Source organism: Patiria miniata, unplaced genomic scaffold, assembly GCF_015706575.1.
Source record: "Patiria miniata isolate m_02_andy unplaced genomic scaffold, ASM1570657v1 HiC_scaffold_10, whole genome shotgun sequence".
Taxonomy (NCBI): domain Eukaryota; kingdom Metazoa; phylum Echinodermata; class Asteroidea; order Valvatida; family Asterinidae; genus Patiria; species Patiria miniata.
The window spans coordinates 9,957,348-9,973,713 of NW_024037048.1; the positions used below are offsets into that span (position 1 = coordinate 9,957,348).

Below are 16,366 nucleotides of genomic sequence, written 5' to 3' on the forward strand. Positions count from 1 at the left end.
TCATATAAATCTCGGGAATTACTGAAGTGCCATGGCGATGTGATAATTCCCCAATGGGACGAAAAGAACGAACGAATACGGAACTGATATCACGGTGAAGCGATTTATATTGGAGTAGACGTTGGGGAATAAGACTGGCGAGGGAAATAAATGAGGGGCGGGAAAGTGTGGACACAGACAATTATTGAGGTTGACTGACGCGTTAAGATATCAGCGCAAAAATATTTTTCAGTTAATTTTAAACAGGATTGTCAGAGAACTGATGTCGATTGTTGACCCAAAGAATCCATGCTTGCGTGGATGTAATGAACAGCGCCACCAACGCCCACTTTTAACTAGCGCCTACAACTTTCTTAATGAAAATAGCAATTACAAAGTTTTCACACCTGTAACTAGATTTCCTTCGTCAATTATGTTGCAATAATTAAGTGACGAGACAAAGATTAGCTCTTTCTTCCGGATTAGCAAGCAACCATAAGAGGGCGCTGCGCTGTTTATATAGCACCGAGCACGTCTGGTACCTCGAACAGACAACTTTCAATTTTCTCCCGTTCGCTTGAGTGCAAGAAATCGGCGAGTCTGAATTTTATCATCAGACGAGCTATGAATCTATTGAGAGAAGTTCGGGTTGCGAGGTCAATCGAAGCTGAACGAAGCTTCGTGCGCGGGTTGTGTTTTCATGCTAAATTGTACAATCAACAATTTCTTGCCATTTGTTAAGCATCAGAATTAGCATTTCACGGAAGACAATATAAGAACGAACATAATTCATCATAATGATAGCAGTGGCGTAAGGGGTATTTAACACCCCCTCCCCAGTATTTTGTAGCGAGTGCCCTTTTTTACAAGTAACCTTTTTTTCATAAGTGACATTTTTTTGGAATGCGCAAATGTCGGCAATTGTGCCGCCATGGAAAGCGCCACATAATTATTGTCCGATAGTGCCAATGATCGTCCGCTTTGAACAGCGCCCCCATAAGGAAGACGGTGTCCAGCCCCTCCCCTAAACACGACCTTGCTACGCCCCTGGATAGGCCTGGTAATTAAAACACCCTCAATTAACTGAGCGGGAAAGTAGCTCCTATTCTTGGTGGGTGCACTGAAACTATTAAATTGAAGTGAGAATTTTTACGCGAGTCGATAGCATAAAAAGTGCCCCCACAATTTCTTTTGAAAACGGAGACCGTTTGGCTTTAAAAACGGTGGAATTGTGTAAATATACCCAACGATCAACTCCCTGGTTTTTGGGCTTCCATCTGAGGGCAGGCTTGATAAAATTAAGGATGAAAAATGGGTCTTATTTGCCTGTGAAAGTGGAAGGATGCCAGTTGTAAAATGGCTACATGCAGGCTTGGGAACTATCACTTTTCGGGAGGTGATTTGTTTGGGTGTGAATATTTAAAAATGTAATTGGCTAATGTACCTACAATTGAAAAGAAATGAAAGATGAAAGACAAGACAATATTAAACTTAATTTTTGTTTGAGAAACCCCAGTGATGTTGGCTTGCATGTTATTTGGCCCCGAACTTGGTTGATTTTACACTGTTTTCAATGGGGCTTGATGAATTAGTACAGTGGATCCTGGTGGGGTACGTGGCGCTATAGTGACGCCCTCTATCTACTAAGTATTTGTCGCACCATATTTTAAGTATGTCGCCCTCTGTAAAGATAGTGGCATTCATCAGTGTCATTTAATGTCGCCCTCTTTTGAGATTCAACCTAATTTCTCACAGTTGCAGGTAAAACCTGAAATATTTTAAATGGAAAATTATCATGCAAATGAATACGCACGTCTGTAAATAATAAATGAATAAGGTCATGTGTAAGATATCAGTCCGCTTAAGCTAAGCACAGCCAATGAAACTTCAACATTTTAAGGGCATCCTGCGTTCGACAAGGCTTTATTCCCGAGTCGGCCATATTGAATTGAAAGCGAGGTAAAATCTTCATTTTTGGAACTTGCGAATAGAAATGAAGCAATGACATGAAGTTAAATAAAAATTAATACCAGTCTGCTCTGATGAAAGTGAGGCTTCGAACGCACAAATAGTCTGGCACCATCCCTTTCAACATTTTACAATTTATATAATACATTCAGGGTACACGATCAAAAATGGTTTCCTCGTCTTTTAAGAAAAAAAAAAGGAAAGTGAGGCTTGGTACGCACAAAATGTAATAGTCTGGCACCATCCCATTCAACAGTAAACAATTTATAAAATACATTCAGGGAACACGATAAAAAATGGCTTCTTCGTGAAAAGTGTTAAAGCGTACACAAGACATCAACCGAATGTCATGGCGGCGATGTGGGTACAATTCGAGCCAATCACAGGTCATCAAGTTCCAAGTAAATTTTGTTTAGGCCAAAAAATACAAGGCTCCGGTTTCTGGTATGCGCGCGCGTCGCCGTAGCCATGCGCGTCGGCAAAATGAAAAAGGTTTTTTTTTCAATACAAGATGATGTCTCAAAACCGCCAAACTCACTGGTTTGACTGGAATCCTGCTGCTGCACAATTTTAACGTGTTTTTAGATGGGGTTATGATCAAGAATAAGCTTTATGTGGCCTCTCTGGACTCCCATATATTTGCACTAAGTTTAGTCGGGCACCATTTGCAGTCATCAGCCGACATTTGAAGCCAAAAAAAAAAAAAACAGGTAAAAAAAAAAAAGGCCGCGTCGCCGCACCACTTTTGGGGCAAGCTCCATACCAGAAACCGGAGACTTTTTTTTTTTTGCCTTATCCCCGGATATTTTCTACGACCGGACTTTATGGATTGACTTGTGATTAACTCAGTGGTGCACCCAAGGGGGGGGGGGGGGGGGGGCTCGGGGGGCTTGAGCCCCCCCCCCAGAGGTTGTCTTTTTTTTTTTTTTTTTTTTTTTTTTTTTAATCCCACGATTTGGCCTTTGTGATATGAATGTGGCCTGTTTTTGAGTAGTATAAAAGTGGTGTAAGTGGCGCCACCAACGTCAAAATAGGCCGCCCCTAAAATAAACCATTTTTTTCTGCGGCCCAAAATGTTGGGAAAAGTTTTTTGAAAAAAAGTTCAACTTTGAACAAATTTGTGAAAAAATTTTTTTTGAGCCCCCCCCTCCCCCAACCAAATCCTGGGTGCGCCACTGGATTAACTTGTGATGGACTTGTGATGCAATACTGCCAAACACACCACCATCACCCCAAAACAGGCAATTATTCTGCCTGACGCAGCAAAAAGAAAAACCCCAAATCACATCGATGGTCCAACCTTGCCAAGTCGGACGGGAAGTACTCTGATTCCTACCATATCCTGGTCTCGCGAGGCTCAGGAAATGGGGCATGTCCGCTAGTCTGGCCCAGTTCCCCAGTGGTAGGCAACTCCCATGGGCTACGTCTGGGTGGCGGACACCCCTTCTAGTGGTCCTCATGTTGTTTGTTACACCTCTGACTAATGCCCCGCCCACGCCGCGTTCATTTGTTTCTTCCCCGTACATAAACAAGTCTCAAGATTGCTTGTCATTCTCAATTTACCCCCTTTCCTCACCCACCCTCTGTTCCCATGCTTTCGTGAAATTTTACCAAAAAATAATCACGATTCAGGTGCTCCATATGATCCACAATTCGGACCGTTATCTTTGTATTGTACCTAAACCTACTTGGAACACTTATCAGAGGTGTCTGACAATAATTTTAGGCTACATAATGTACGACGACTGTTGTATGACGAGTGCTAACTTCTCGGTGTCGACCTAATCATGACATGCAGTGGTCTTACTAAACTCCTGATTTTTTACCTCCCTGATCTTAACTCTAACAGCGAAAGTCATGACAGTCTTGTGGCAGGCGCAGTTCTACGGGTGGGGCTGGGTGGGGGGCTACCAAACTTTTGTCTTGCCCACGGCCAAAAAACCCCCAATTCCATTACAAAAAAGAAAATGCAGTAGCAAATGTTAGAAGGTGACGTCACATGCGAACGGTCTCCCCCTAAAAAAAATAGTCGTGAGAAGGGTGCATTTGTACACTATTAGGCAATATAGTGTGCATGATTGTAGGATTTTATCAGCGCTCCCTATTGAAAATATGGTACGAGTCCCCCCCCCCCCCCCCCCCCCCCCCCACCTACCACCTGTTGATTTTCGGAGGCCTATAAAAGTGTCTGGAGAAAAAACGCTTCCCTGAATTTTTTTTTGATCCAGCCCTGCTAGTCTCCCTTAAATATAGGCTCTAGAACCGCGCCTGTTTGGTGTTTCAGTGTCACAATTTGACAGTGGATTCTTACAGGGAACTCGCTAAGCAGGGATATCCGGTTCATCCCAGTAAAGTAATCATTCACGAAAGCCGTTGATAGAAGCGAGCGGTGTGGTTAAAAACACAACTGACAATCGGTGGATCTATAGAGGCCTTCCCTAGGGAAGGGAATGTGGCGCTTTTACTTCAAAGCAAAAGTGGAGTGTCATCGCCCAGCGGTTAAGAGCGCCGCACCGGACGCATGTGTTTCAGAGGCAACAGTCGCGTGGGTTCGAGTCCAGGTCTGGACACTGTCTTGTGCCCTTAAGCAAGGCACTTCACCATTATTGCTTCGTCCTTCGGATGGGACGTAAAGCCGTAGGTCCCGTGTGTTGTGTAATGCAATGCACAGAAAAGAACCCCGTGACATTTGTCACTAAGAAGGGTTTGCCCCGGTGCTTCTGGCCTCCTGTTCAACCAACCAAGAACCAACCAAGAACCAAAACGAAAAGTTTTTTTTTTGGGGGGGGAGAGGGATTTTTGGACCTAATATTATACTTTGTTTTAGAAACCGTACAGCGAGTACGCCTGATAAACCTAATTCAAGAGGAAGCTATTTTCAATCGTGTTCCCTGAATCTGTTTTACAAATTGCAAACTGTTGAATGGGATGGTGCCAGACTATTTTATGATTGGAGTGCGTTCCAAGCCTCGCCATTTCAATCTTCTTTTTAATGCATGTAACTTAAAACACTTGTGTTCAACAACACATTTCAAACTATTCATAGACTGTTATTAATTTGTAATTAACTTTATTTAATTGCTTTCATTTCTACTCACGAGTTCCAAAAATGAAAAGTTACTTCGCTTTCAATTCAAAATGGCCGACCCATGAATAAAGCCTATGTGGCTGATTTTACCACCATTTATAATAAAGAGAAACACAATCGTTGACTGTTTTACACGTCATCACAGTACTTTTTGTGAGTCCGTCACGCAGCAAAATTAAGTCTCCAGCAAATAACCGATTTTTCTAAACCTAGACAGGTGCAAAAAGTCACATGTCTTTATGTAACTCTGACCCCCCAAAATATGGATTCTGCCATTTAATTATCTCACTCATTTAACCCAAACTCAAAGAATTCTCTCTATATTGAAATTAACCCCCAGATAAAACCAAAACAACTTCCACCGCCCTCGTTTAACTTGAAATGGCCATGCAATGTTAGGTTTTAAAGCAATCCTTGAAAATGCACCTTTGTGTCCCATTTTTAATAACCTTTTTTTCACTTTTCGTTTTGCCAATTTCAAGTGTATTTTGGTGCCTTTTTGGTTTTCGTACTTATGCGAGTTTCAATATTTGTGAGCAAATGTGTGGTGTCATTTCAGGCAGAAACCTCAGAGTTACAGCTATTTCAGCACCAAAAGTTGCCAGAAGTTTGCATTTTGCTGCGTTAATGTTCTTTTCTCCTGTAGTTCGTGTTTTATTTCTCCATGTTTGCTGTGTCAGTACTTGGCAGTAAGCCAAAGAGCAAACTTTTTTCACAAATGATTTTCTAGTCTAATCCATAATAGTCTAATCCATAATAGGCTTAACATTAAAAGTGCATGAACCTAGTTAAAAAAAATGCGCAATATCAATTATGTCATACTTAGATAATTGCTTTTTCCTCATTTAATGTCATGTTACAGTTCTGGACCAGCTGCACGATATTAGCACGTGATCAGCTATCATTTTCTCTGTTCGTATACTTCGATTAAAAACAGCCCCAATTTTTGTCATCACTAGTGGTAGATCTACATTCTAGAGGGGGTAGGATTTTAACCCCCTCTTCAGGGCAGCCCCCCAAAAAGGGAAAATCTCGCAGCCAAACACAGAAAATGCCTGCTGAACCACCCTTGCTTGGCAGCTAAACCCCAACTTGATCCAAAACTGATCCTCCCCTGAAACCTATAAATGCACTTCAAGGTTCACCGCATTTAATATAATGCCAATACATGTAACATGATTAAAGGGGTGCATATACCTATGTTCCCCAATACCTATGTTCCCCAATACCGATGATCCTTAACCTAATCCTAACCCTTACCCTTACCCTAACCCTAATCCTAAGGATTTCGGGGAACATCGGTATTGGGGAACATAGGTATTGCCATTGGGGAACATCAGATAGACCCCGATTAAAGTCTTTCAAGCGCTGCTCGCATGCACGTAAAAATTACAAAGAATTAAGGTCAGGGTCTTAGAACAGTCATCGGGCCGTATAAGGCCCATGGCGATCTTGCGACAATGATGACGAATTCTTGAGCTGTTTTTGCCGCGGCCTTCTTGCAAACTTCAGGGGAAAGGCGTAGGAAGGGAGGAGCGGAGCTGAGCTGTCAAAAAACTGAAACAGTGCCAAGTCAGTTCACATTCGTGCAATAGGAATTTACATGGCGTAAACAGGTGATGCAGCGGGAAATGCACCATTTCTTTCCCGTGGATTGTTGTTTTCCCCCGGTAGCCCGTCATGTTGAACACGCTGAGTCATCAGGAAGAGCGGGTTGCTTTAATACACGACACAGCAGTTTTAGTGTCAGTGGCTCTGTGTTCGCGAGGCACGATCGCGTGTCTTCATGATGGCCCCAGCCTGAGCCCCATTCGCCGTCCGGAAGTTACCCAAGAAGCACCATCTTAAGAAGTTTCCTGTCTACACTGGCACACTGACGCGTCTTTTGCTGGTGAGTTGACGTCTTCTTAAGGAAAGTATGGATTAAATAGTCCATAGTTTCCGTGATGACAAAACGACAGCACTGACATCATCGTGTGGACTTGTAAGATGTACTCTCAGTTCTGTAAGGCGGCACCATTTGTGGATGTGCTCATTGGAACACCGTCCCCAATGGCGTTTACTTTGTGGAATGATCGGATGGAGAAGTCTTCAAGATTATGAAGTGCTGCTGCCTCCTGCAAGTTCTTCTTAAACTGATACGTGACTTTGTGGTGATGTTGATGTGAACATTTTACATCCTCTTTGCTGGATTTTCTTACAGTGCAACGGCGACTGTTCTATGATTGACATTTTGCCATCACAGCCTGCAAAGCAGTTAAGACTGATTTTCAACGAGAGGGCGCAGTTTACTTCTAAAACCGTCAAGTCCAAGAACAGTCAAGTCCAATTTTGAGCTGTCCTTTTGTCTTAAGTTGAAGTACCGTCATGCCGCGCCCGTTAGAGGTCCGTGTCCGTCCCACGGAAGGGGGTGTTGGTGTGGGATCTACGGCCAGCTTCGCGTGCGACGCGCTCCCGGGGCGAGGAGACACCGTGCGGAGATTCTCCTGGCAAGCCGCCGTCCAAATCGCCAACGAGACCCGGTACCGTTACGACGACGACCGGCGAAATATTGTCCACATCACCGGCGTGCAGGGCAAGGACAACAACACCGATGTGGTCTGCGAGGTCTTGACTGCGAGTGGAAGGAAGGGGAAAGGAACGGCCAAGATTTTAGTGGAAGCTCAGGGGGTACAGTCAACACCGATCGCTGGACCGAGGTCTCCGGACTATCTCATCCCAACGCAGAGGAGTGTCGGGATGCAGTCACCTTTAACCAGTGCCCGGAATAACTGTATTATACTCGGAGCTGCCCTAGGAGGCGTTGTACTGATACTGTTGTTTTTGATGGCGATTAAACTGTCTAATTACTTGACATCGAGGCAAGAATTAAAGAGACTTGCAAGGGAGAGTGGCCAGGCCAAGATGGAGAAAGATCTGACTGAGTGGTATCTCCCTGCACCTGCTGTCATGGAAGGGGTGCAAACGTACGCCACACTAGGAGAAACTCTGAGCTCTCTCTACGAAGATATGAGACCGTCGGCGATTTTGAAGAAAGGATGCAGTGCGTCATTGCCGGCTAAGTTCGGGTTCGAACCCAAGACCTTACTCGGTAGCGGAGTGTCTATGACGTCAGACTATGGGACCTATGAGAACCTGAATTGGGGCGTGTCTCTACCCCACCCCTCCCCTGGATGGAACCAGCCTGGATGTAGCTCCTCCCTCCCTGTACAACACACCTACCCTAGCCTGGCCACAGCCTCGTCCTGCCACTCCATCATTGACTCGCACGATGGAGACAATGTCTACTCAAGTCCCAGGCTATCCGAGCAGACCCGGAATACCTACGAGAATGTCCGAGCGGCCGAACACGAGTACGAAAACTGCCGAAGAGACAGCGCGGACAGCGAGATCACCTACGTCGATCTGGACTTCGGAGACACCGACCACGCGTGCACCGTGGAACCGACCAGTATCGAACCGACCGATATCGACTCTGACTCGATCGAGTATTCGAAAGTGCTGCAAATTCTGTCGGTTTTCAGGAGTCGGAGCGGCAGCACCACAGTGAAAGTAATCGAGACTGAAAACAATGACACTTCCGAAAAGTAAATATCGATTTTCCTTGAGGAAGTTGTACAAAAATAATTATAGTGAAGTCACAAACGGAACAAATGGATTTTCACAAATCGATCTTTGTTGCATTGTCTCACCGTTTTGGACTCTTAACAACAAACTATTTTTTTTTAAATCGGGTTCGTTTATTATACACTTGTGGTTGACAAGCCCCTTTAAAAGCACGTATGGAAATTCTCACGGGAAAATCCTTGCTCTACTTTAAGACGGGACTGGTACTAAATACCCTGTACAATTATTCTACCAAATGGTATCATTCGGAAAGGCACTTCCGTAAATTTGGACGTACATGTCGGACACTTTCATGAGCTGCTGTTGGAAAAGTGAATGCATAAATCACTAAGGCAAAAAAAAAATACTCGGTCTCTGGTCAGACCAAAGTTCCGGAATTGATGCGGCGACGCGTTTTTTGTTTTTTGTTGTTGTTTTTTTGCCCTTTTTTTTCTCAAACTTGGATTGTACAGACAATTAAGGTCGGTACTATTTTGCTTTTGTTGTGTCCTCATATACATTGGGGTCCTCCATAATTTGCCTTGGTGCAATTTCCCCATTCCTTGGTACAAAAATTTGAGGAGGTGCGGCAATAGAGGGCGCTACCGCGGACAATTTGAAGAAGAAAAAAGGTTGACGCGCATGATTAAAATCGACGCGCGCGCTGACCAGAGACCGACTAATTTTTTTTTTTGGCCTAATAATGTGACGACTAATAACTAGAACACAATTACTAGGTATCACCACCCGTAACGACCTTGTATATGTACATCATGTGGTCGGACGTACGTTGGATTTTACAGAATTTCCCGGAAGACAACAATAATTAAACTAGAGGGTGAGTAAAAAAAAAGACCCAAATGGTGCCCCATATTTTTTTAAAGACGCTCTGCATGTAGTGCGTTCCAAATCTAGGATATGAAAGCCCAATTAATAAGCTTTCTTTTAGTGGTAAAATCATTCAAATCGCTCACGTACTTTTCAAGTTATGGCATTTTGAACACAAACAGTGTTTTGTTTTAACCTTGTCCACGGATCACAATAAAGGCAGGTGATATTTCTGCAAAACGAAAACAGTTCTCACACCAAATAAAAACACATCAGAACACTCTCATATCCATGATAACTGGCACTTATCATAACATTTATTCAAAAACTTGCTGCCTTCAATGTTAAAATAACATGCTTTACAATAGCAAGAGTATATAGTCTTGCCCTGCCTTCTACTTGGCTACCCCAGAGACTTATGGGATTATTCTGATATCATTTTCAGGATACGACATGGTTTCATTTTTACTGAAATATCACGTATAAATGTGATCCGTGGACAAGGTTAAAAAACAGTGGTTGTGTTCAAAATTCCATAACTGGAAAAGAACATGAGCGATTAGAATGATTCTTTAACTAAAAGAAAGCTTATTAATTGGGTTTTCACATCCTAGATTTGGAAAACACTACATGCAGAAATTCTTTTAAAAAATAGGGAGCACAATTTGGGTTCCTTTTTTTTTTACTCATCCTGTAGTACTAGTGTCGCGGGCACATTTTTTTTGCGTGCGTTTAGTTACGGAGTTTAGTCTGTTATGAGACCCCAAAATTGTGCACATATTTTCTCTGTGTTCTCAAAATGTATAGCATTCACTGAGCTGAAACTTCAACAAGTTATTTGTTATGCACCCTTCTTATGATTTTGAGCAATGTTGTTGCTTCAAACAAACAAACAATGCACAAAAAGTAAATGTTTTATATACCTTTAATTCACAAATAAATATTTGTAGCGCCTTTGTAGATGTACTTTTTGCAAACCATAGGCAAACTGTGCGAACTATCCACGCGTACCAGTGTAGGCCTAAAAATAAACTTAAAAGCAAAGCAAATCATCCAGACATTATCATAACTTCAACCAAATTTAAATAAAGATAGCTCTGTCTTAAATACTAGTTGTTATTTTTCCGCCAACTCTGCTGCCCAAACAAAATGGCGCTGCGTCATTAAAAAAATATTTAATGTTTGTACAAAGTCACCAAATCTCTTGATAATCGCTGCTATTTTTAAAACCGGGCTTTTCATTACATTAATTTGACAAATATGAGCCAATGTTGTCGGTGGAGTCGTGAATTTTCTGGAGCATAAAAATAGTCTAATCCATAATAGGCTTAACATTAAAAGTGCATGAACCTAGTTAAAAAAAATGCGCAATATCAATTATGTCATACTTAGATAATTGCTTTTTCCTCATTTAATGTCATGTTACAGTTCTGGACCAGCTGCACGATATTAGCACGTGATCAGCTATCATTTTCTCTGTTCGTATACTTCGATTAAAAACAGCCCCAATTTTTGTCATCACTAGTGGTAGATCTACATTCTAGAGGGGGTAGGATTTTAACCCCCTCTTCAGGGCAGCCCCCCAAAAAGGGAAAATCTCGCAGCCAAACACAGAAAATGCCTGCTGAACCACCCTTGCTTGGCAGCTAAACCCCAACTTGATTCAAAACTGATCCTCCCCTGAAACCTATAAATGCACTTCAAGGTTCACTGCATTTAATATGATGGCAATACATATAACAGATTAAAGGGGTGCATACCGATGTTCCCCAATGCCGATGTTCCCCAATAGCAAAGCAAATCATTCAGACATTGAATCATCATAACTTCAACCAAATTTAAATAAAGATAGCTCTGTCTTAAATACTAGTTGTTATTATTCTGCCAACTATGCTGCCCAAACATAATGGCGCTGCGTCATTAAAATAACATTTAATGTTTGTACAAAGTCACCAAATATCTTGATAATCGCTGCTATTTTTAAAACCGGGGTTTTCATTACATAAATGTGACAATATGAGCCAATGTTGGGTGGAGTCGTGAATTTTCTGGAGCATAAAAATAGTCTAATCCATAATAGGCTTAACATCAAAAGTGCATGGACGTAGTAAAAAAATGCGAAATATCTATTATGTCACACTTAGATAATTGCTTTATCCTCATTTCCTTATTAATGTCATGTTACAGGTCTGGACCAGCTGCACGCTAATAACACGTGATCAGCTATCATTTTCGATTACTCTCTTCGTAAACTTCGATTAAAAACAGCCCCAATTTTTGTCATAACTACTTTTACGATCTTTTTACAGAACTGATTCTTTAATATCACATTTCCTGTTACAAAAAGTACTGACGCCTTGGTTTGGTTATCGTTCGATTATTCTAGTATCGAATACTTTGATGAAAAGCATGTCGCTTGTCCAATTGTCACTATACTTATACAGAATCGATTCTTAGCATCACATTTTTGCTGTTAAATGTACTGACACGTTAACCGAACACCCATGACTGGCTGTCATTTTCGATTATTCCGTTTCGAATACCGATTAGTAACATCCTGCGGATTCTCATCATCTCTATTTCCGATAACAAAATGTAGGCTATATCGATGATGAGTGTCATTTCGAGTTAAAATATGCCTTTGCATTGCAGTTTTGGCTTGGTGCCATCTCTCACGTCACCCATACACGTGACATAGTCACATGTCTCGTGTCACGTGAATCAAAGGATTGTGCACTGAGCTTTAATTAGTAATAAATACAGTCGGGTTAATCCAAAAATTAAAAAAAATAAATGAGTGCAACACTTCCTTTTTCAATCTTCACAATATTGTTCACTCGAAATCGTCTGTTCCCTACTTTCACCGAGTGATGATGTGAAATGTCATTATTCTTAAATAGATAAGGCCTATATCATTCAGTAAAATTGAAGAAGACAAATTTCTGATGCTTCGATATTTACCTATTTTAATCTGGAAAAAAAATGAAGGAAAAAATACAAACGAACGATTTATGGTTGTGCGTGGGATGATGATGCAATGCTGTGCTGAAGGCTTCCCACGAAATTTGTCTCGTCAATCCCACCCTCACAAAATTATTTCCACGCTGAAAAAAAAATGCCTTAACCGGTCAACTTCTGGTCAGTGACAAATTAAATCTGGACGCATGATCAGTTTCCTGTCAATCTTGAGTCATTATACAATAGCGAGTGGGTGAAATTGGAAAATGTTTCTACAGAATCTCGCAAGTTATCGTCTATTCGCGTCAGAGCCGTCGGGAATCTCGTACTCGTCACCGTCAGGCGCAACATCGTACACATGCGCATCGGTCGCGTGAGTCATTACTGGAGTTGATGATTGTTGTGTCTCTTCAACTGGGGGTTCGTAGTACTCGTTGTCGTCAGCGTTGTTGGTTTGTTGGTTGTTTCCTCCGGTGATGGCCGTGGCGACTTGCGATGGCGGCACTTCGTAAACCTCGCTCTCGTCATCCGCCAGAGGGCGTGTTTTGTCTGTGTCAGGTTGTGGTTCGTAGTAGTACGGGTCTCGGTTGTGAGACGAAGCAAGCTGTTCTGTGACTTCTGGAGGCTCGTAATAGTCGCCATCTTGGGAGACTTGCGAGCGAATTGACTGATTGGCTGAGGTCAGTTGCTGCGTCACTTCCGGCGGCTCGTAGTAGTCGCCATCTGTGGTTGTAGGGCACGTGAGATTGACGCTAGCTCTGGGCTGTTCGTAGACGTCCGGATTGGCCGCACTGGATCGCAAAGCCGGCTGGTATACGTCTTGGTCTATATCCATAGAGTCACGGATGTTCCCTGTGTACGTGAGCGGAGGTACGTATCCGGACTCGTACAAGATCGTATTGGTGTTAAGGTCGCCTGCTTCTTCATAGACGCCAACATCGGTGGTTGAGTAGCGGGTGGGCGGGACTCTGAGGGGGTGGAGAGTCAAATAACGTATGACGCTGGCAGACCTACCAGACGCGTCCAGACCTTCATAAGGGGTGTGGCTTACTTGTTGTCCCGTCCAACCAGCTAGGGAGGGGACCATGGAGTCACCACGCGCGGATATGGTTCCGTAAGGACGCTTCGAATCTGAAGACAGTCTGTGAGATATGAAGACAATAACGATGATGATGAGTTGGGTGGCTGCAATGCCGCCGATGATGATGCCAATGATAGAGCCGGTTCCCAGACCATCTCTGTACTGTGGAGTAGGGAGAGGTTGAGTCTGGTTCACGTCAGGGGTGAGAGTGGTGAAAGGTGTCACGGTGGTGGGTATCAAGGTGGTGAGGTCAGTTGGAGGCGGCACAACCCTGAGTAACGCCCCAGCGGTGGCTGACAATCCTTGCGCTATCGCGACTGTGCACTGCACTGAAGTCTCATCGTCTGCTAACTGGACATCGCGGATCGTCAAATTTAGGCGATCCATGGACAGCTCAAATCGGTTCGGCTCTTGCAATGGGGGTACAAAAATGCCACCAAATGTCCAGCTGATCTCGACAATTGGGGATGGTCCTCCTGTTACACATTCAAACACAACCGTGTCGCCCGGTCTTGCGATAAGCTGAGGCGGCTCCACCCGGGCTGTTGGGTTGATGCTAAGGGGTACGAGAGAACAGATGCGATCTCCCATTATAGCAGGGCTTGTGGCTCGACAGGTGAAGCGGACCCCGTTTAGAGCTTCATCGAAAGTCCTCTCGATGACGTTCCTGCGTTGGACAGCCGGGGTGATCTCCATGCCGTTCCGAAGCCAAGTCAGCGAGGCCGGTGGTACCCCTCCTTGGGAGGTACAGGTCAGAGTTGCCCGTTGCCCGAGCCGGATCATACCGGCCGGTGGCGACACCTCACACCGGGGGAAGCCTTCATCGGGCGGTAGTCGCACCGTCAAGCGTGCCGCTCTGGAGGTCAGCATGTTGGTTCCTGCTGGGACATACCCGCACCGGTACACCCCAGCATCGCTTGCTCGCACCCCGGCAATCCTCAAGTTGAATTGTCCCAAAGCGAGGTTCCCCACGATGCTGAGTCTGGCGTCCATCGCATCAGCGAAGAACGTGGTATCGGCTGACAGGTAGCGGTTGGCTCGGTCGAAGAACCAGTAGACTTTGAAGTTCCCCTTGTTGCTGACTGTGCATCTAAACACCACCGTTCCTCCCAGGTTGACCGTTTGATCTTGGGGTCCGCGAATGATAGTTATTGCTGCGGCCTCGGTAACCAAAATTGCTAACAGCAAACCCACTAAGTGGCTAGGATTTGACAAACTCAGCATGGTTGATGAACTTCTCACGAAACACACCAGCTTAGTAATGTATAAACCTCTTGACAATCCGCCCGTGTGATTGCAATTGGTTTGAACTTGAATTCACAATACACTTATCACACTGCGATATCGCACCACCTTGCAAATCTATACTTGTGATTATTTAAGTCGTCTGGAACCTAAAGGTACCTTGAGGTACCATCCGGTGGATATGTACCGCCAGTAACACTATCCTATCCAACAGATTCTCTACCGGATAAGGACATCTGGTATTACGTGTTATGCCTTTCCTGTTTTCTGCCCCTGCAGTCGCAATGACGTATCCTTAAAGGGAATGTACATCATTGTCTTTTTCTGTAATTTTCGGAAATGAACTATTTGAGAGGTCAGTATAATAGATCAAATATTGTTACACTGACATGTTTGAAGTTTTGTGCTCGAAAATGCTGGACAAACCCCCTCCAAAACCCAAAAATGTTCAAGTAGTCTAGTTCCCTGACTCCACTAAAGATGAAATGGATCAATTTATAGATGCCGGAAAATTGTAAGATAAGGCAACCAGTCTAGCTGGCCTGCGCCCGTTCATGAACATGTATCAAATAGCAAACAAAATTTGGACTGAAAAAAGGTAAATTTGGAGCAGAAGTTGACAAATAGTTAGGTTTTTCCAACGATGGTCGGCCGACCACCGTTGGAAATTTATACAAAAATACCACTTTCTTGAAAATGACTTCACACCAGGTGCTATAATTTTACAGGATGCTTTAGACTGTCGTTTACCAACACCCTAGAACGGTATTTCGTAAAATTTTGGTAGTTTTATATTTCGATGTTTGCAAATGCTGTATACGTGTATTCCCTTTAAAAGGGATGCTTTGGTGATTTTCCAAACCCATGATTTGGCTTTTTTGTGTATGGTGCAAAGACCGTACTTGACCGAGTCAGAAACAGTATGACTCTTACTTTTCGATGATTGGACAAATCGTCACTAACAGGCAGTTTCTTTTAGTTTAACCTTCCAAAATTACAATTCCGTCTGTAATTTCGACTCACAGCTAAAACCAACTCTCTTAAAAAACAAAATTGTAGGAAATAAGAAACAATGAACAAGGAATAAACCCTTTCTTTTTGATTTAAACATGCAGGGAATTTTGAGGAAAGGCACCGGGTAGTTTTAGTTTCAGTGACACGGAAGGAAACTTGCGGGAATTTTGGTGGGACTTTTTGGACTTTTTTCTATTAGCTAATCAGTCGAGAAGGAGGGGTGGTCACGGTGTTGACAACCCCCCACTACTCCCTCCCTTGGATCCGCCCATGCGTTGACACAATTTCATTTCATGTTACGGCCAGAGTCAGTGGAAAACTTTATTTTGTGCAAAGGTTTGGTATGGACAATGGCAGGAAACCGTCCTGTTGATAAAGCACAAGTTACGCACACGTACGAAGGAAGTGAGATGACATCTTATATTTGTTTGTCCAACACTGTACCTATCTATTAGCGTCATTGAACGATACGGCACCTCACAAACTTAATTTTCACTTTCCTAACTTTCCATTAAAGGGAAGGTATATGAATGGACATGATAGGACTGGACATGACATCATCCCTATAGAACCCCTTTCTGTAAGACGTTCTGATGCTT

General features: G+C 43.4%; 1 protein-coding gene across 1 annotated transcript; it reads right to left on the reverse strand.

Annotated features, from left to right (window-relative positions):
- Positions 1-11,668: 11,668 nt before the first annotated feature.
- Positions 11,669-14,870, reverse strand: LOC119737556. Its single transcript, XM_038212004.1, has one exon. It carries the CDS (start codon positions 14,730-14,732, stop codon positions 12,717-12,719), a length of 2,016 nt encoding a protein of 671 aa, XP_038067932.1. The 5' UTR covers positions 14,733-14,870; the 3' UTR covers positions 11,669-12,716.
- Positions 14,871-16,366: the final 1,496 nt, after the last annotated feature.